The sequence below is a fragment of the Haemaphysalis longicornis genome, unplaced genomic scaffold (genome assembly GCF_048455015.1).
Source record: "Haemaphysalis longicornis isolate Haplotype H1 unplaced genomic scaffold, Haemaphysalis longicornis Haplotype H1 scaffold_3, whole genome shotgun sequence".
NCBI lineage: Eukaryota > Metazoa > Arthropoda > Arachnida > Ixodida > Ixodidae > Haemaphysalis > Haemaphysalis longicornis.
The window spans coordinates 93,033,404-93,055,287 of record NW_027526335.1 but is presented as its reverse complement, the minus strand read 5'-3'; the positions used below and the strand labels follow the sequence as shown (position 1 = coordinate 93,055,287).

General features: G+C 46.8%; 1 protein-coding gene across 1 annotated transcript in view; it reads right to left on the bottom strand.

The window, feature by feature from the left end:
- Positions 1-21,884, bottom strand: part of LOC144174877 (acid-sensing ion channel 4-A-like) — a 51,537-nt gene that overhangs the window by 7,558 nt on the left and 22,095 nt on the right. Inside the window, exon 7 of the mRNA XM_077703832.1 lies at positions 21,440-21,619. Coding sequence (XP_077559958.1) covers positions 21,440-21,619 — 180 coding nt within the window. The remainder of the gene's footprint in view (positions 1-21,439; positions 21,620-21,884) is intronic.

Sequence of the window (21,884 nt, the reverse complement as noted above, 5' to 3'; positions counted from 1 at the left end):
TGTAGACAAGGACAAGCTGATGTCCTTTACCGGCTTCGCTTTCAAGGAGGTAAACAAGTAATCGCAAGAGCAGAGCATCGTCAGCAACTCGTCTGAATGGCGAAACGCGGAAGAACCCCTGTTTGAAAACCACCCGAGTTTGAAAACCACAACACTATGTGTTGCTGTGCATGCCGCCGCCTCATTGCTTGTCTTGAAAATCTGCAGGCCGTGATCTCTAAATGGAACACACAGCTCCAGGGGCGTAGCCAGAAATTTTGCTGGGGGGGTAGGGGGCTGAGATTGCACCGTGACCACCTCCATATGATATTTAAGCGATTAAAAGCGTGGTGGCCTTGGTCACCGTGTGTTACGACAGCGGCGACGGCTGAAGCTCCACAAGCACCCCCCCACCCCCCACCCCCCATCTCCCTACGCCCCTGCACAGCTCCCATGGCCACCTATCTCTTAACTGTCTGTTTCTCACGGTTAGCAGCTGCTCAGAGGACTTGCCCCTACTGACATTTCCAGACCACAGTCAATAAATAAATGGTGAGTTCAGTGCCATCCTTTCATAGTCCCAAGGAGTACCTTCTGCCGCGGGTAGAACCATCAAGTGTCTGTCGCGTTTGGATAAGTGTTGCAGGCTACGGACTTTGTATCAACCAACGTCACCGTTTGTAGGCGTTGGCTTTTAATTAAGGAGAACAGCTTTGAGGGAGTTGTGGGGGCGGCTGTTGCGCTGTATTTTCGGTGGTACGACATTCAAAGAAAAAAAGGTATAGAAAAAGGGAGAAAATCGCGGGTTCTCTCGTCCCGCCCAGCGAGTTTCTCCCTTAGACCGTAGAGTTTTTACGGTCTCTACCAAACACGGAAACGGGGGAGGAAATATTATCCCCTGTCGTCTGCGACCTGCCGACGGAGCCGACACCGATAACGAATCCGTTCTTGGTTGCACAGTGGTTGCACAGTACGATCGGGCATACACGGCGACTCTGTGCAACACCGCCCTTGTAGTGTGCTGCTTCCTCTCACTGTCCTTTTTTTTATCACCATGTTCTCGCCACGCAAACGCACGGCTCGCCAGCCGTGTTTGGCGCGCCTTCTGCCTTCTGTGGGCGCCGCTGCATGCTTGCTGTGTGCGACTCGCTTGCGCCCTGTTCAACGTTACCACCGCATTTGTGGACGCTAGCCACTCACGCCCAAGGGTAAAATAGGGCAGCGATGATACTAAACTGCCCCTTTATTTATCAACGACCACGGACCGCAGCATACTGATGCATCAGTTACGAACTACATAAGGCTACCTGCCCTTCAGGAGAGGAATTAACCAACCTTCTGGGCGGGTGAGGAGCATCGCTAGGCGGATGTGACGTCACGTTTTCTCGCAGCGTTCCCGCGCGGTATGTTTACATTTTTCCGAGTGCTGCCTACACGGCGTACGTGCCGTAGCGATTCAAGTATTCAAGTAGTCGCGTTCGACTTATGCGGTCGACGCAAGAATTCATAAACTGGCGATGGTTGTCGCCCTGTCAGTCGTCGTTCAACAGCTCCAGCGTCTTCTGGCACTACAGCTTTGCAGTTATCTGTGGGCGTTCAACTGTCCACCATCGGCCGACCAGGTGAGTGTTTTTTGGCGGGTTTGCAATCAGTTCGCATATCTCCTACTGCAAAGCTTGCTTTCTGCTCGCGGCAGTTATATTAGCGACGTTTACGAAATTCTTAACGGCGCGTTCTCCCCGTCTTGCATTATTGTCGCTGTTTATGCTGCTCGTTCGCGTCTGTCGGCGGTCGCGAGCTGTTGACGGTTTGTTGCACGGCGCGGAAACTCGCTCGCATTGCAAACCCGTCTCGCCCATGACGTTTCATTGTCTCTTTAATGTGGCGTCATTAACATCACTTGTTTTCCTCGACGCTTTTTCTAGACAACGTGCCTTGTGCTAACCGATCTTAATATTGTAACGAAAATGAACTTGCAGTACGATCTGTTGGTGAAGTTAGGAGCGTGACAGGTCCCTGTTGGCAAGGTTTTCGTGTGTGCGTGTGGTTCGTGAGGGCGTTGTAACACGCTACTTTAGCCTGTTGCACTCGTTGCTGCATCCAGCACTTTTGCTGTCAGGAGTGCCTGCCAAGGAATGCTTACGTCGTTATGTGTTTTCATCTCATCAATCGGCGTTCAATAACCGATGGAAATTCAGCGGGAACGACCCGGATAACGCAGGGCGGGCAAGAGCACTGCTTGTGTGGTCTTCGCTTTCGTTTGCCCTTTTTTTAGTCATCCTAGATTGTTTATTTACTGCTGCCTCAACGGTGCTTCATTCCTCATGTTCCATTTATTTCTCTTGCAGCATCTCCTGACTGCAATCACGGTGCCCCTAGCCTGCCTGCAGCACTCATCCTGCCATTCTAGTGGGAACTGCCATTCTAGTGCAGGCCACTTGTCACAACCAAACGGGTTCCCGACTTTTCCTGGCTTCTATTTGATGGTATACTTTAGATCCACCAGTGCGTTCTCACTCCGTGTACATTTCAAGCGAGGGTTTACAGTAACATGGTAGTTGATAGCCATGAAGACAGCAGCGTGTGTACTAAAAATCAAGTTTAGTTATTTATGCCAATGTCAAAAAACCAACCTGGTCTATGCATCCATTCCAGCCTGACATTTTCAAATACAAGTCTTTCAGTAGCTAGTGAAACAATGAAGAGGCAGGGATAGCTCATGCACTGCTTAATTACTACCTTCATTTTTTTACTGTTGAAAATTTATGGATGATGCTATATGTACCACCTAGTGAAGTCCCACCAGAAATTGTTATATGCACTACCGATATAGCACAATCTATGAGGTGGGCTGGCGTGACCTTCGTGCAAACAGCACCGTACGTGGTTTCCGTCACGACAAAGTTTGCACTGTAGTCTTGGGCGTGTAATGGGTTATGGCTGACCGCAGGGCTGTTTACAGTGCTTTCCAGCTTCCAGTGGAGGCAGGAACATAAATTACGTCGTCGGCCAGGGCACAGTACATGGTGTTAGTCAACACCATAGATATACCGTGCCTCGGATGGCCGCGTCATATATATATATATTTTTTAATTTTACTTTTGAGTTTTGTGTAAGCAAGGATGTATCTAGTGCCCCTATGCTGTCTATCCTTGGTTTTTGTAAACACTAAGTAATATCGCACGGTAGCTTTATTCATCGTAATGAGATTTCTCAAGTGCCAGATTGCTCAGATCTCACATGGTTTCCTATGGCTGCAGGGATGTACAATGTCTTGGGTTCGATTCTTGGCTGCCGGGGCTGCATTGAATTTATAAAGCCAAAAAAAAACAACCTTCTGTACACAATGTCTTGGTTTACGCTAAAGATCCTTGATTGAGAGGTCTACCACACTGCCCTGTGCCTCATAGTGCGAAGTGACCTCAGTTTACTCGATTATGATGCAATTACTTAATGCCTTCTCATGTAAACTCTTGAGTGCAAACGGGAGAAGGTGCACCTACCTCGCCTTGAGCTGTTAGACTAAGTTGCCTTTTTCGCACGACATCTAAGCTGTGTGAGAAAGCCATAAAGGGCTAAGAATGTTGTAAGAAATGCCTCTTACGTGAGGCAGCTCATACATAATGTTTAAAAAAAGCGTGTCACATTATTTTGCCGTAAGCTCTTTAAACGTTTACACCCCTCCTACCGCCCTGCTTTTATTGTTAATAAAGGCACTTTGCATATGTAGACACAGGAAAATGAAGCAGAAAGACATAGATATTTTTTTCAGCTGCACAGTGTCGCAGGCTATGCACCTGACGCAATGCTGTTTGTTCAACACGGTTTGCACTGTGCTTTGAAACAGTTTGTTACCAAGGTCCAAAGATTCACTTGGCTATTTCATGTCAGGAATGATACAAAGGGATCATCTGTGGAAGCAATGCCCATCTTATTCTTGTCCTTTTGTAATTTATGAGAGCTGCTGCAGCCAAGCATTCTATGGTATATTTATGAACTAGAAAATACATGGAAAAGGCAGTCTCTAAGCTGAAGGGAAACTATCGAGTAGCATATGCATTTAGTTTAAATAGTGGCGTGTTGCCCAACTGCTGGGCAACCGCATTAAGTTTATGCGGTGCTTGTGATTTGCTCAAGTATGTGAACTAGTCTTAGGCATTTACGTGTTGATAAAAGAATTCCGTGCTATCTTCATTCATTCACTGCAACTCGTTTGTGCTCATGGGGAGCATTCGGAATATGACCCTTAGCATGATAAAAATCAGAATACGCTTTACTCAGTTGGACTCAAGATATACCTGATCAGGACACGTCTACTCCTGAATGCTTAGATACCTGATCACATAAAAATTGGCCAACTTAACAAGCTGCAGGAAAAGAAGCAGCCCCATTCCTTCACCATAAAATAAAAAGAAGACAAGAAGAAACTATTTTACATTTGCAAAAGGTCCAGGCGAGGCTGTTGTTTCTTACGCTTTCAAGAATACATTAATACTGTTGTTGTTTTACAATATAAAGTGAATTTTCCTTACACTACTTAATCGACTTCAGTTGTTTTCCTTTCTGGGTGACCTATGAGACCAAAGGTGCAATGTAATTAACAGTATGGTCATGTTGGTTGTAAACATGATAGAAAAGGAGCACAAAAATATGCATGGCAAAACTCAGGACTTTTGTTGTGTTGTTTTTCATTTATAGTTAATTTTGTTTTGTCCTATGGCACAATGCAATTCTCGAAACCAGCTTTCCTCAGAAACCTATTGAGCACAATTTTTCATACTAGGCAACATTACATGCAATGGCTGCACAGCACTTTCTGCCTGAATATAAATGTGGCTAAAAAATGTCTTAGTTATTTTGAAGCAGGCAGTTTTCATTGCCAGTCAGACAAAATGGGGCCAGATGCCATCTGTGCAAAACCGCATGTGACCGCACCATGGGAGGAGGAGGACAAACATTTTATTGAGCCTTTAAAGGCCCCTTAGGGGACGTGGTGACCGGCGTACCGGTGTCCGCAGCAGCCCTCGCCGTCACCACCCGCTGGGTAGACAGGTCGAAGCTGCCCAGTGCCTCAGCCCAGTGCCCACCGTCTGCTAAAAGGGGATAGGGGTTGTGGGGACAGTTCCAAAGAAGATGGTCCAGTGTTTCCACTGCTCCACAGGCCGTGCAGTTGGTGGAGGGGTAGACGGAAGGATAAATACGGTGCAGGTGGTAGCGACACGGGAGGATATGGGTTTGCACCAGTTCTTGCAGCCGTTCTTCCCTGTTGGATAAATCCGGGTGTGCGGGGGGGAGCTGGCGGCGTGAGAGGCGGTAATGTGCCGTAATGTCTTGGAAGGTCAAGAGACTGTCCCAAGCTGATAGGGCTCCGTGAAAGGGTTCGAGGCTAGGGCCTGCTTGGACGGTATGCTCTCGAGCGGCCCTATGTGCTGCCTCATTTCCCCCCACGCCCATGTGGGCCGGAGTCTCCAGATCAGCTTTATTTGTATGGTAGGAGGATTTTTGAGGAGAATTTTGAGTGCCAGGGGCGAGATCATGCCTCTGGCGTAATTTCGAATGGCCGTTTTCGAATCCGAGATGATAGTGATAGGGGGCGGCCTATGTGTAAGGGCTAGCACGATAGGTGACCGGTAAAAAGTGCAAAGGCTCATGGGTACGTTGTCTGCTCCAGCCACTTTCGGTTCGAGATCTCGCCTGGCCTCCCGTACGCCGGCGGCTTTCACGCGCGTGTGTGCGTGTTGTTTATTTGTCACAGAGTGCTAACCTTTCAGAGAAGCCCCTAGTAGAATTCATTGTTGTTACACATTGAATGTGCGATGCATGAGCGTTTTTTTTTTTTTTTTTTTTCAATGGAAACAGATAAACAACAAGCACAAGCGCGCGTGAAAGCCGTCGGCATATGGGAGGCCAGGAGAGCTCTCGAACCGGAAGTAACAGAACTCCGCGGGAGCTGACAATGCACCCATGAGCATTTGCACTTTTTACCGATCATCTATTGCCGCCTCTTCCGCCTCAGCGGTCAGTTGGTGCGGTCTGTTAGGGATTTAAGAGGAGGAGTGTTGGGATGGTTGATTACTACTGCGACATCGTATGCATCCTGCCATCGATAGCAAGCTGCGTCCACGTAAACCGTAGTGGGGTGGATGGGGTATTTCTCTGTAAGTGCTTGTGCTCGTAGTTCCCTAGGCTGCTTGTTGAAAACAGGGTGATATTGCGCGGTAAAGGGTGGATAGTGAGGGAGCCATGAATGTCGGCTGGTACCGGGGGCCTGTCATCACAGAGGATAGGGGCTTTAAGGTTAAGAGTAACAAGGAGAGTGTGACCGGTGGGGGTGGATGAGAGCCTATTTAGCTGACCGATAAGGTGGGCTTCAATGAGTTCCTCCGCAGTATTGTAAATGCCGAGTTTCTCGAGCCTGGCAGTGGTAGTGCTCTGAGGGATTTGTAGCGCCGTTTTTTAGGTCTTTCGAATGCGGCAGTTGACTTTAGAGAGTTCGGTACGCGAGGGCAAGAGATACGGGAGGGAGTAAGTGAGAAGGCAGAGCCCAAATGCCTGTATCAGCCGGATACGCTCCGTTTCTTTGAGCCCCTTGTTGCGGGCAGCAATCCCGCGGATGAGGGCGATCGTCTGTTTCACCTGAGAATTCAGCTGTGCTAGGTACTTAATGTTTGTGAAATTGCGCTGTATGCAGAGCCCAAGTATTTTCAGGACTTCCACTTGGCGAACATCCCTACCATCAATGCGGACCTCAATGGTGGGTGTCTGGGCCGGGTTGCCGGTTGATTTGGCGGGGTGGATTAAAAGCTCAGATTTTTCAGGTGAGCATCCAAGCCCAACTTGCGCGGCGGCGGTAACTAAGTCAGCTCCCTGTTAGAGAACCTCCTCGATTTGAAAGTCGCTGCCTCTGGTGGTCCACAGCGTAATATTATCGGCGTATATGCTGTGGAGTAAGCGAGGGATCGCGGCGAGCTTACTGGGAAGGTGGATTAGGGCAATGTTAAATAGGAGTGGGGATAATACTGCACCTTGAGGCGTCCCAATGGTTGGGAAATGGATAGTGTCGGATTGTAGGTCACCGAGCTGAATAACAGCCGTGTGGTTCGAAAGGAAGTTATAGATATAGTTGTATGTGCGGCGACACGGAGTGAAAGTGGCAACGTTACACAAAATAGCCTGGTGTGATACACGATCAAACCTTTCTAAAGATCAAGTGCCAAAATGGCTCAATTATCTACCTTTGAAGGGGCAGCGATAATTCCGTGTTTTAATTGCAGGAGTACATCTTCGGTTTCCGCACCATGGGAAGTGTTGTCCAGTTTTTTGCAAATCGCTTGTTAGCCCTACGGGAACCGCAGCACGTGTAGTGACTGCCATAATCTTTGTCTCAGCCTTATAAATTGACGTGAACCTTTTTCCTCCTTACTTAAAACAGATTTCCTTTTTTGTTGTTTGATCCTGTTTACAGCAAGCCCTTTTTTGTAGAGAAAAGGAACTGCCACCTGAAGAAAACCACCTCTGCTTCAAAAATGCACTGATCAAGATTAGTATCATACTACAATGAGAACATATAAATGTTAAAATGTAAAAAATTAGCCATATACACAAATAACTAATGAAGTGTGCCGCTGCACAAATTGGTTTTCAATACATAAACAAAGGAGTGCTTCAAAGAGAAAGGACAAGAAAAAGGGCAGGGGTGTTTTCTGGTCTGCTTCACTACAGCCTAAAATGATGCTTTGGCTCTCGGTAAGATTAAGTACACTATTTATATGGTACTAGGAAGTGTCCAAGCAGCATTTCTGACTCGCCCCGTCTTTCTACGAGCATTACTGACAGTTTCTCTCATGTTGATCGAAGAAAGGAGTGAAGTGCGCTGAAAGCATCAAATCTGCATTCGCACCGTTCAGTTGCATGGTCTGGCTCATTAACAAGGAACCACACGACAAACAGACGTGCTCACACGTCAGCTCAGAGTTGCGTATCGAGAAATTCTGGGCGAGCTAGAGAAGCTTGCCAGGTCTTGCACTTAAACATCAGTAAAGCATGCATTATGCGACAAACCAACGACGACAGAAATAGCTACCTTCATACTGGGCAAGTGTTCGAACCACTGTGGCGTGTTAACGCCGCGATCAGAAAGTTGCCACGCCAGTTTGACAGCCCTGGCGCGAATCGTGTGTGTCAGTCCGGCCCACAATTGAAGACTTCCGCGTTATTACTGTGATTTGTGGCAGCCAGATTGGTGGGATCGACCCATGGATGATCGGTCAGAAGCAGTGACAAGCAGCCATTTTGACCCTCCGAACGCTTGAAAGTACGTGTAAACATATAAAAAAGTGTTGCTGACTGCAGCTAGATAATGCTATATCGGTGGTGGGTATAGCACTTCATAGGTTGTATTCACTGGTGTGGCCCACAAGTGGGCGACCCTGTGTGTGCGCCGCCATGTATGTGCCGCAGCGTCTGTGATACGTCGGACTCCATGAGATTGCGGTAATGGACCTTTTTCTATTAGCAATCTGCACATGCGCGGGCTGGTAATCCGCCATTCTGGACAGTCGTCTCGGGCAAAACAAACAAAAGGGTGCCCCCTCCACTTGTTGTTGGGGTAGCAGCTATGCTTTCTAGTGATGCACGTTTTTATTTCTTCTTTTTCGACAGCATGTGGTGAGTTGTGCGTGCACACGAAGGATTTCAAAGGAAAGGGGTGAAGACTTGAGGTTGACCACGGTACGAGCACATGGCTACCAGCAAGGGGGTGAGCGGTGCAAGCATGGCACAACTCGGGAGATGGCATCACGTGCACTGGCTTCATTTAATATAAATATAGAATATAACTATAAATTGGCGTGTCACTGTTGGCGTGTCATTGGCGTATCAGCTGAATCACTGTTTCAGAGGAGGCTGGAACAACTGCGCTATTGGCTCTGCTTGTTCCCAGGCTTGGGTTGCGACATCAGTGTCCTGACAGCACCACACCTAGCTTGCTCATCCCAGAGCTTGCAGTCTCCTCCTGATGCATTTTTCTTGCTCTTTGCTCCGCCTCCTTTCCATCTTGAGGTTCGTGCTTAAATACTCTCATCATGTCTTTGCAGCACCTGCTGACTGGGCTCTAGCCTGTGCCTGCTGGTGAAGAGAAATTTGCTGTGAGACGAGGGTCTTGACGAGCACGTAACTCCTGTTGTTAAAGTGAAGCTTTCAGGACCTCACTGATTGCATTCAATGTGGCTACATAATGCACTGCAGGAAAGCTAACTTTACACAGTGAGTTTCACAAAGTGATGAGGATGATAAGCAAAAGCACATGCACCTCAAGAAAAAACGCTTTCCATGGTCATAATGGAACCAGTGTCCCTTGCATTATGAAACCATTGTCTGTCAGACTGCGCCCTTCTGATACGGTCGAAGCAGTTTAGATTTTGGACTTTGACTCAAGTCGCAAGAGAGAGAGCGAGAATAAACTTTAATTAAATACGCAAAATGCTTCAGAGAGGTGTCCTCATTCCAGGATGCCTTGAGCTCAAGCCGCGTTGACAGTCCTTTTGATCAGGCGCAGCTGACCTTCGAGGCCGGAGCTGGCCAGAAAGCTTCAAGTTAGAAAGGAACACCAGTTTTTGATCAAAAACTTTATTTTTACAGTTATGATGATAAGAATCGGGGGATGCATGTGGTTTTTCATTGAAACTGTAGATATGAAATTTGTTTCTGTGTAATACGACTCTATTCACATTTATTTGGATTTTTATGTTTGATTTTACGACAGCCTTTATAAAAAAACTGCTGGAGGGGCGCAGCTGAATAAAGTACCAGTTAACTGTGCACAAGTCAAGGAGTGCAATAATACTAGCATTATCATTCTATCTGGTCTGTAGCAGAAGTTACAGCCATGTGAAGTTCGGGCCTAGAAAATGGGAACCAGGAAAACTGGTGTTGCCGTCCAGGCCCAAACTTCAAACAGCTGTCACTTCTGCTACAGACCAGATAGAATGATAATGTTAGTCTTATGGCAGTCAGTCCTTGATTTGTGCACAGTTCACCGGTACCTTGTTCAGCTGCATCCCTCAAGCAGTTTTTTTACAAAGGCTGTCAAAAAATCAAACATAAAAGCCAAATAAAGTTTAATGTAGTTGTTTTACACAGAAACAAACTTCATATCTACAATTTCAATGAAAAACCACATGCATCACCCAATTTTTATCGTCCTAACTGTAAAAACCATGTTTTTTTTTTTTTTAAGACCAGGTGCCCACTTAGAAAAAAAGAATTTGAGTTTTTTGGTAGACAGCCCGGTAAAAGACCTCCCAAAAGCAAAGATTGTGGTGTGTTTCCACCATACTACTCTAGGGTGCTGGTGGCAACTGCCCTGGATGAACTGCTTTTAAACTTTATTTCAGGAAATGAGTGAAGATCAATCCCCTTTTACGGTGGGGTGCTACATGAATGGTTCATTTTTAGCCACTAGATTCAAATGTCATGTCTTCATCCTCTCTCTAAGGGGTTTTGGCACTTCCCCTTAAGGGTGATTGACCTTGACTTGTGACAGCCACGCAGCACTTTTTTCATTTGTAACATCATGGCAATTCGCAGTCCCACTTCCAGTTTGTTTCCTCCTACTGTGTACTGTGGAGTACAGACTACTGGGTGGTAGTAGTGTCGTCAGCAAGCAGTCCTCTAGCTCCCACGTTGCTGTTCATCTATACCATCCAGCCACACGCCTGGTTGATAAGAAAGTACAGTGGCTACTAAGACTCCCAACCCTTAATTTTGTCCATTTGCCGTATTCTTCGTCTCTGTTCAGCTGCGTGGGAAGGTTCAGCCGCAGCTACTGTGCTCTTCTATTGCTCAGTCTCCTATCCAGAGAGTTCCTCTCCACAGTTATGTGCAAATCTGTGGTTGTCAGTTTCATCATTGCTCTCTGTTACTTGTTCTGTCATGTGTTCATTAGTTGCTGTAATTAATTGCAAGGAAAAAAAACGTGCACGCTTTTGTCTGACGACAATAATGTCTTTTTTTTTTAACGTTTCTTGAACTGTTAAAAAAAAACACCCGGGGGCCTCTTGCTAGTGCATCAGACCCCCTTAGAAGTAGCGATTAGTTAAAGTTCACGACGGGTATGGGTGGGAAATAGCAAGGGAAAAATAGTGGGTCGGTATATGAAATGCAGGAGTGTGTCCCACACTGCCTCCGCTAAATTAGGTGGTAGGAGGGACGCAAGAGATCATTTAAGGAATTTGGTTTTAAGTTAGTGGGAAGGGTGTCTAGGAGAAATTGTCTTTCAGTTTAACTCAGTTTTCTCGCGAGGGATTTCTTGCTAGATTGTCATCTGAGCTTGGACGTTGCCTGTTTCAGCTATCACTTACTTGCATGCTGTTTGGACTTTTGATTGCAGTGGCTTTGAAACTTCGCCGCTTGATTTTGCTCGACGAAAGCTTCGCGTTCAAACTGTCGTCGTCATTAGAATGTGAGGTGCACCATTTTTGTCTAATTTTGCATCTCGATGCACCGCTATCCAGATTCAAACTACTTCGACCATGTTGCAATGGTGTCACGGAATAGATGTTGGTTTCACACCGCGAGGGTCCTGATTTGTTTCTGACTGCAGGAAGCGTTTTTTTTCTGCACTTCTTTACCCACGATCATTATCATTGTCAGAGAAAGTTGGCTTTTCTGTAATGCCTTTTTGGCATGGCATATTCCACTGGTGAGACATAGAAAGTTTTGCTTTAAAATCAGGGTCTTCAAGCACTTTTGGTCCAGTGAGTAGCAATCTGCACGTATTTGTAACCATACAATACTGAGTTAGCACCCTTCGATCCTTCCTGTCTTGTGCCAGCAGTCTCGTCATCCAACACATGAAAGTGCCCTCGACTTTTGCCCGCACTTTTCACTTATGCCTGACCCAATAACTTTTGTTGATTTCCAGTAGTGTTGCGCATGTCACATTTTCATTCAGGGTCACCTTGGGGCAGATAAGCGCCTGCTTGTATTTTTATCAAGTGGTTTTAGCCACGGCGCATACTTCGCACTCTTGTGTGAGCAGCATTATGGTGCCTTGTTGCTTGTCCAGCAATTGATGTGATGCCATGTCAATAAACATTCTTCAGTGTTTGTGATGACTTTGGTGTTTTCTTGGCTTCACTTTCATATAGTGAGAGTTGCTATCCATCAAGAAGCATACACTTACAAATGCTAGGTATTCTTATTTTTTTCTTAGGAAGACATTTACAAAGTTTCGTTGGCAACACAGCATAACATCAAAACAAATAAAACCAACTAAAATGGCAAATGCGGCATATTTTTAAAATTAATAAACTGGAAAAACAACACAGCACGAGAGAGAGAGCACGAAAAGTGACAGCACTGCCTGTTGGTACCATTCTGTTGTTTTTGTGCTAAATATTTTCAAATAAATAAATATGCAAGGAATGCAGTTGAAGTAGGGTAACTTTTTATTTGAGCTTGTCTCTTGGACATACAAGTACATTTCTTGAATCGATTGCTGGATGCAATTTTCGATATTAGGCAAGCACTGGATTCTCGAATAGACACAACAGACGTTTGTTCAATTCTTATTTGCAATTGCATTGTGCAGTTTAACCCGTACAAAACATTTCGCCTAAGTCCAAATTATTGGTTTAGGTAGAACAAAAAAAATGCCTGTGTGCCAAGATTTCGAAGCATGTCAAAGATTTATAGGTGGCCTGACTTAACCTATAGCCCTACACTGCAGTTACCCTTCATAGCTGGCCCAAGTTATGCTGAGCTTTTCCTCGTGAAACCTAAAAAGTTGAATTTTGATGTTTACAGCTACGCTGTGCAATGTATAAGCCTAGCATAATTTACTCTTCAGGTTTTTTACTCTATCCAGGTTTTATGTTTATTACACCACAATAAAAGTTTGCAGCCAGTGTTGAATTGACGAGCGTCAACCAATTCAGGTTGAAAGCACAAAATGCTCTAACAGAAATCGCAGTCTTCACATGTGATCAAATACGTAGTTCTTTAACACTAAACAAGGCTACTGCAGAATGCTAGGAGCGTAAAATATACTCGATGAGGTGCAGTTGGCCAGTGTGTAATTTAAGCAGCATTGTTTTAAGACAAACGGGAATTGGTGAAACAGCCATGAGCTTCTGACAGCAGCTATCATCGTGACTGGCCAATTCACCTGAGTGGGGATGTTACGGCTATGTGCTGGCCTAATGAATTGCCAAGAAATTTAAAACTCATTGTATGTCGGGTTGCTTGTACCTGTGGACTTTTTTTCAGTTTAAGGTCATAATGCGCTCCCTGGGTCCACCTTTAGTCAGCTAGACCCACTGAGCTATAGTGGTGTCAAGGATGTGGTGCTGGACTTGCACTAGGGATGTCCTGGGTTTGATTCCCATGTGGTTTGAACTCTTCCCAAAGTTTTGAACTCAATCCACTCTTTGCTCTCTTTGCACTGCCGGCCGGTTTAGGAGCTGTTGTGCTAGTACAGACAGCGGATAGTGGCTTCTTAGTCAATGGGCCACTTATTGCCTTCGCGATGATAAGGTAGAGTTTTCAAGATTGTGTGTTACGGTCGGTTACACTTGCCACATTTAGGGTGCTTAAATCCGACCATGTGCAAATTGCAGGCCTGTGATAAATGGGTACAGGTGATTATCTAGATGCATAAAACTGCGCCTACTGTCAAGGCATGCCGTGAATTTGTTGGTGGAATGGACATTTACAAACATGTATTCGCATGATTTCCACTGCAGCATAAAAAATTGAGGTAAAAAAGGTGCATTGTAATTTTGCAGCTCCAAAGTAGTACACTACATAAGACCAGCACTGCTTCCCCTTGTGGTGCTTTGGACGGCTCACAGCAAAGTCCACTAAGCATCAGAATCAGCTAGTGCTTGATGTAGTTGCTACATCTATTCCCTTTGAAACGCAAGCTGCTGGACACCAGATTTCCCTACACTAATAACATTAGAATTGGGTTAGAAAAGTGAAATGAACTGGAAAGCTGTGGGTGAAAAGTATGATCAACATGATAATTCCAACAGGGACAAGACCACCCTGTTTTGGGAGCTTTACCCCAAAAGACCAAGGCACTTGGCAACGAAAGGAGCCCCAGCTGAAAACAGAGCAAGGCCTCATGGCTTGTGGAGGGTGCTTCTCGTGGTAGAATATAACTGCCTGTCATCATGCGATTTCGACTGCCCAGGAGTCTTCACCACCACTGTGGTTACATTGAAGGAAGGTGACAGGAAAGTGTCCGCAAAGTCGCACATCAAGGCTACTATTCCTGTTGACACTGGACAGATAAGAGCCAAAATTACAACTAAACTAGTTTTCTGCACAAGAAAGAGGTCACTTTCTTGTTTTGCCAAAGCTAATAACATGCCCTTAAATAATCCATGCATGACATATGTTCATCACAGATGGGTTTGGGTGCACCAAATTATTTGTTATACGGAACCTTTTTTCCCCGCACTGAGCAGTGCGAACTCGCAGGAAGCAGTTTTATTTCGTGTAAGGCATTTCTAAGAGCAACGCAATCACTTTGTTCTGTCTACTTTACTCATACTATCAATTCGTAAATTTATACCAGCAAATAGAAAACATTCTGTCTACTTTACTCATACTATCAATTCGTAAATTTATACCAGCAAATAGAAAACAAACAGAAAGAAGAACACAATTTAGCGCACGAGATATCCCCAGCTGTCCATTGCTTTGACACTCGCTGAAAGATTTGTAATGGTCAAGCTGGCATAGATCTGTAGATCGTTTGGTTTTGTTTTCACTGGCATTTCCAGTACACACGCTGCTGTCTTCATGGTTATCCACTGCTGTGTTAGTGTAAACACTCGCTTTAAATGTATGCAGAGAGAGAACGCAGCAGTGTATCTGAAGTATACCATCAATTATAAGCCAGGCAAGGGCGGGAACCCGTTAGGTCGTGACAAGTGGCCTGCGAACATCAGTTCCCACTAGAATGGCAGGATGAGTGCTGCACGCAGGCTAGGGGCACCGCGACTGCAGTCAGGAGATGCTGCAAGAGAAAAATGAAACGTGAAGAATCAAACAACGTTCACGCAACAGTAAATAATCTACGACGACTGAAAAGAAGGGCAAACGACAGAGAAGACCACACAAGCACTGCCCCTGCCCTGCGTTGTTATCGGGGTCGTTCCGCCTGCATTTGCATCAGTTATAGAACGCTGAGTGGTTCACTATTAAATATGAAAACACATAACGAAGTAACCATCCCTTGGCAGGCACTCCTGGCAAGCAAGAGTACTAGATGCAGGAAAGAGGTGCAAGAGGCCAAAGCAGCGTGTTACAACGCCCTCACGAACCACACGCGCACACGAAAACCTTGCCAACAGCGTTCTGTCACGCTCAGTTCGCACAGCAAGTTCATTTTCGTTACAACATTAAGATAGGTTAGCCCAAGGATAACAAGCGATGTTAATGACGCCACATTGAAGAAGAGACAAAGAAGCGCCACGGGCGAGACGGGTTCCCGCGCCGTGCAACAACCCGCCAACAGCTTGCGATCGCCGACAGACGCGAACAGAGCAGCATAAACAGCAACAATAATGCAAGACGGTGAGAACGCGCCGTTAACAATTTCGTAAACGTCGCTAATATAACTGCCGCAAGCAGAAAGCACGCTTTGCAGTAGGAGATATGCGAACTGATTGCAAACCCGCCAAAAAACACTCACCTGGTCGGCCGATGGTAACTGGTAACCGGCCGATGGTAACAGATAACTGCAAAGCTGTTGTGCCAGAAGACGCTGGAGCTGTTGAACGACGACTGACAGGGCGACAACCATCGCCAGTTTATGAATTCTTGCGTTGACCGCATAAGTCGAACGCGACTACTTGAATCGCTACGGCACGTACGCCGTGTAGGCAGCACTCGGAAAAATGTAAACATACCGCGCGGGAACGCTGCGAGCAAACGTGACGTCACATCCGCCTAGCGATGCTCCTCACCCGCCCAAGAGGTTGGTTAATTCCTCTCCTGAAGGGCAGGTCATAAGGCTCTTATTAAGTAGCATTTTGGCTGGCGTCTCTGAATGGTTGCCAGACCAGCGGTGCGCTCTTCGCCAAAATAGCGAAGGCAAGGCAATGAGCGTAATTACTGAAACATATGCGCTGTACTGTTTCGGTACACGTTTTAGGGGCGAAGCTCCTTAAGTCATGGGTCTGTCCATCCCTTGTGTCTCGTGGTACGTGACCGCCGCATGCTTTCGGAGATGTCGCAAAGTGGGCCGCGTTGCACGCGCAAGTACCGGCTGCAACCGGCAGCGCAAACTCGGCACCGGGAGCGCGAGCTTGTCTGTGTTCGCCAACGGAGGCGCGAGCGCACGTGCACTGCGAGGGGGAGATCACGCAAGAGATCACGCCACGAACGCAGGCAGTCGTTCTCGGAGATCGAACGAGACGCAAGGACCTTTGCTCGTTTCCTCTCGTCTTGTTCGGGCACAAGTTCGCCCTAAATAAAAGTTCTTTCTTTACCGTTGTGTCCCATCCTACGTGACAAATTGTGGTGGCGGTGCGGGGTAGTCCTCGATGGCGCGGGGTCTTTCACCAGGTCTGGGCCTGGGAGCATTGACTCCGAAAATAAAAGTTGATTTGTACAATGTACGCACACAGTCTTACGTCTTTCTTAATGATGTAATGGGCGAACTTTCACGGGATAGTTACGGTTACCGATGATCTCCCCCTCTCGAGATTCGCCCCACTTATCATCATTCATTCCGTGGATATGGCGTGATTTTTTTTTTGTTCTTCGAGCTATTCTACTGCTTCTTACAAAACTTGAAACAAACAAGAAGCTGCAATTGCACTGGTTACATTTGACGGAATAACAAAACACAGCTGAGACTCACGCATTGCTGTGGGTTATCTAAACAAACAACGAGCTCATTGTTCCCACTTGCATGCTCTGGGATAAGTGTAGTAAATACTTTGTAGCCATTTTGAGTTTAGTTGTGCTTTGTGACCCCGCGAATGTTATAGACATGTGAAAAGTGTACTGCGTGTTGTGTAATGTATACGTGTACAGTCAGAGCCCGATGTAACGAAGTCATCCGGAACCGCAAATTATTTCGTTATATCGAGAACTCCGTAAAAGCGGGAATGTCATTCTACGCGCAGCTGATTTCATAAATTCGATGTCTAAAAGGAGGCGCATTCCAGCAGCCGCCATGACATCGTATTGCGGCGGCGGCCGCGGCACTCGCCTGCCGGAAATATAGCAATGCGCAGAAAGTCCATTGTGGAAATAATTAAAATAATACGCTAGGGGTTCTCGGGGAAAAGGATTTATTTCCTGGCAAAAAAGCTTTCGCCTGCGTGCGCTTCGTGAGCAGTGGGCGGACAGACTTTTCGCAGCACTCAAGCGCGTTCAACGCGTCCTCGGTTCCTGCGTGAGCTGCAGCAAAGCGCCTGAGCAAGTCGATAGCGTCCATCACCTGGCCTGGAGCGGGCACAGGAGCTGCAGCAGTTTCTGGATCGTCAACATCGTCTGACATCTTTTCTGTGCTGGAAACTAACTTTACGCGTTTGTGATCATTCGAAACCTCTGTGGTGTCGGCGTCTGCGTCTGCATCTGCGCTTAGATAGTCATGGAAGCTCAAGCTCATATCTGCTGCGACTTCGTTAAGCCGTCGAAGCTGCACCCGGAAACTGGGCGGGATTACTTTTTTTGCTCGTGTTGAGGGCTTGCGGAACTCGAAATACTTCGTTAAATCGGGAATATCGCTGGATATATTCCGTTTTCGAGCTCGTTCATTAGATCGGGTTTTGTTAGATCGAGTTTTGACTGTATTATGCTTGCACTGTTGCCTATTGCGTGGTGTGTGCGCTGGCAACACCTTCAATGAAGTTTAGTATGTTGCTGTGTTGCGCTGTCTCTTGTACGGCCTCTGTAGTGTTGCCTACGTTAGTCATAGAGGAACCGCCTCGATGTAAGCGCCCCTTGATAGTGATGCTTAGTAGCTGTCCCTCCCCCCTTTTTTTAGCGTCATCTATAAGTACTTTTTAAACATTTACGATGATTGATTTACTTCGAGCTCGCTAGGTAGCGAGCAGTGTCATCTGTGCAATCTTTTGTGTAGTGGCGTCCTCGCTCCGACGGATGCGCCTTACGGAAACCGTTTTTCGCGCCGCCTGCGCCGCCTTTGTGGTGAGATGCATGAATGCAAACGATCTGCGTGTCGATGCATGGGTCCTATCAAGGGGAGGGGACTAACAACAACTATAGTTGTTCTCAAACGGCCGCATTGGATGTTTGTGACTTCACGTGTCTGGAAACGGCTGGGTTACAAGCCTGTGGGAAATAAAGGCCGCACTCTGAATGCAATCGTTCTGATTTCTGCTCAGTGAACGGCGGCGCGTTCGCGCTGAAAGCGAAGGCGGAGCTCCGCCTCCCGAGACGAACGGAATGCGCAACTTCTGGTGCTCGGTAGATGATGTATTTGTCATTTTAGCGTATTTTAAGCACACACAACCACACTAACCTACCTATTTGTACTTGCTCGATCCTCAAACCGATCGGCTCGCTAGGCCTTTCTCGCATAAGAAGCCTTGCTCGGGCCGCGCCACCAGGGGAGGAACGTTTCTCCATTAGCTGACGAAAGGGGGAAATAGACCTCCACTCCGAGGGGAAGAAACCAGTGGTGTTGGAGAAACGCGCTCCTCCCTCTTAAAAGGAGACTTTCTACCTCTTAGGCAGCAATATATGATAGGTAGAAACTATAACACCCTTTTTCTTAGAGCGTAGTTGCAGAACTGCAAGCTGACTCAACTATGCGCGGATTTTCGCCATATCCTGAAGTAAGCGGAATCAGATGTGCGGTATAAATTCTATGCATAGAGTGTCGACCTGTATAGGAAAGGCTCCCACGGGATCTTGCATTGCAATTCACAAGAAGCAACAAGACGCATGACGGTGGCCATGTCAACAGATGCTGTTTCCTTGACGATGGCCATGTTGTTGCAAGGTGGGGATGGTTCCTTTCGTTACAGAGCTGGTTGCTATTGCAATGAGCTTGGTGCTGCAAAGTGTTCTTGTAATTGCATCTGTGATTGTTCCCAGGGGAACAGTGATGCCGTGTAGACAGCAAGAAGTGATGCCGTGTAGACAGTAAGAGAAAATGCAGTACCGCCCCTGTCACCAGTACATTTATCCGTAACCACGAAAATTTCGTCACATTTTAACAGCAGAACTCTTTAAGCTCTTGGTTGACCCGCCGCGGTGGCTCAGTGGCTAAGGCGTAGTGCTGCCGAACCCAAAAACGCGGCTTCGATGCCCGGCCGCGGCGGCCGCTTTTCTGATGGAGGCGAAAAGCGAAAGCGCCCGTGTGCTGGTGTCTGGTGGAGGCGAAAAGGGAAAGCGCCACGAAAGTGTGAGGGGGAGGGCGCTCCTCAGCGGCGACGCATGGCAAGAGTGTGAGGGGGAGGCAGTGAGACATACTGAGCCGTGGCGACGCGCTGGGAGATGAGGCCTTAGCAGCGCGTGCTGCCCTCCCCCTCCCCATACGCTGCTCCTCCGTTTTATTTTTGCCTGGGGGGACTCGTTCGCTTGATTGGTTACGCGGACGCCGCCGCCGCCACCGCGAAACCCCTGTACCTGAAACCAATGCGATGCGCGCTATATAAAAATACGAAGAAAATACCGAGCACACGGGAGCGTGCGTCTTGTGAGGAGCGCCCGACATCGCCAAACTCCACCTTCGAGAACACTCTGCCCAGCAGCATTCGTGGCGTGATCTCTCGCGTGCTCTTCTCTTCGCCAGTTGACGTGCGTTCGCGCCTGAAGTGGGCAATCGCCCAGAAGAACAAGAAGATAGTGCAGGTCTTCAACGGCTAGGGAGCACTCGACGAAGACTTTGCGGAGGCGAACGATGAAGTATACGAAGACTGAAGAGGGCACTGTACAAAAAAAGCACTTATATACTTTACTTTGCGTTTGATTTGGTCTTCTGCTGACGAGCGCCACAGATATACACAGGGCAAATGGTTATCAGTGACTTATATGACGCTCGTCGAGTTTGGCCTAGTGAGACGGACACAGCTCTGCAGCGAAAGCAGACTTGCACCGTTGTGCAAGCTGGCTTTGAATTTTAATGCGTAGCACTCTTTGCCGAGTACTTCCACAGCCACGACCATGTAACGGCCTGCATTTTCACAAAAATGAAGATACCGCGGAAGTTCCACCTATAATGGCGTAAATAGAGATAACTGGTCACATGAAAGTTTGAAAACTGAAAAATAAGAGAAATATAAAAAAAAGAACTATGGAAAATGGCGAAACGTGTAACGCCCCGCATTTCCACAATAATGCGGATTTCGCGAAAGTTCCACCTGTAATTGTTATAACAGCGTAATTGGAGATAATTGGCTGAACGAAATTTTGAAAAACTAAAAAATAGGAAAAATATAAAATAATTACGGAAAACGGTGAACTGTAACGTTCTGCATTTCCACAATAATGCAGATTTAGTGAAAGTTCCCAGTGTAATCGTTGTGATAACGTAAATGAAGATAATTGGACGAACGAAATTTTGAAAAACTAAAAAATAAGAAAAATATAAAATAACTACGGAAAATGGCGAACCGGGTAACTCCCTGCATTTCCACGATAATGAAGATTTCGCGAAAGTTTAACGTGTAGTCGTTATAATACCGTAACTGGAGATAATTTGTCGGGCAGGATTTAGAAAAAAACAAAAAAAATGGCTGAAAAAAAACTCACCCTCAAGACAGGCGGCATAAGAATGCTACGCATTAGTAAATAATTCTCTGAAGTTCTGCAGAATCTTTTGTTTACACAACCAATGTTGTCATTTCTGTAACAATATTTCTTTATTTCCATTTAACTTGACTAACGTGATATAAATATCTTTATTGTTTAATTAGACATTCTTCTGTAGGAGGGAAAGGAACACAGAAGAGTCATTGTTATTTATAAACTAACAGGTGTACATTTGCAGTAAAAACAGAGAAGATGAAGGACTCCTGAAAAATTCTTTGATTAAAAATCCAGTGGGTCATTTCGGGTGTGGTACGGGTCAATCTGCTAGGGCCAGGCTAGAGAAACGGGGATCGAGTGGACTGCGCCTTACCTTTCTAGTGCTAGTTCAGAAGGGCTTGCTGTGGGGGGATGGGGGGAGGGGGTAACCGCATTAGCCACCCACTTTCATACGTCGCTGTCCTTGGATCAATCTCCTCACATGCACAGAAAGGGCATCCAATCGAGCTTCTCGCGATGGGCATTTTGCCACACCTGCAGTTTCCCCCTTCTCTACTTCAGAAGTCACATCGCTTCGCTTCATTCATTCTGGCGGTTGAAAATATCTAGCTGGGCTTTTATTCATGTCGCATTACAAGCTCAGTTGGCCGCCCTACTTACTATATCGGATGCATGAAACCGTGTCCGTGCAGTCACTCCGCAGTGACCCACTGACCTGAAGGACACCAGGTCGTCCATGAACATGCGTTCGTCGGTGGCGTTGAGAACATCTTGCCAGCGGACGCCGGCTTCTTGCAGCCGCTTGTTGAGGAGGGGCCACCGCTTGATGGCCCACGACTGGTGCCGGAAGTTGGGCCACTCGGACTGGGACGTGGTTAGGTCGTACCTCACCTCCCTGCAAGCATTCAGCGCCACGCATTTTGCCTGACACCTCCGTCTCGAATACAGGCACGGACGCTTACAGTCTACCCTCCCCAGATTTACCACGATGGTGTTTAGGTTTCCGCGGATTTTCTATGTTCGAGAACGATGACTATACATTAACTGCGGAGGCTCCGGGTCTCCTTCAAGCGTGAGGTGCTGGAAAACGAATGTCCTGGTGTGTGTTGTGTTAGCACGCGGTCCCCACCGAAGTCGCGCGCCGTTCAGAACATTACCTG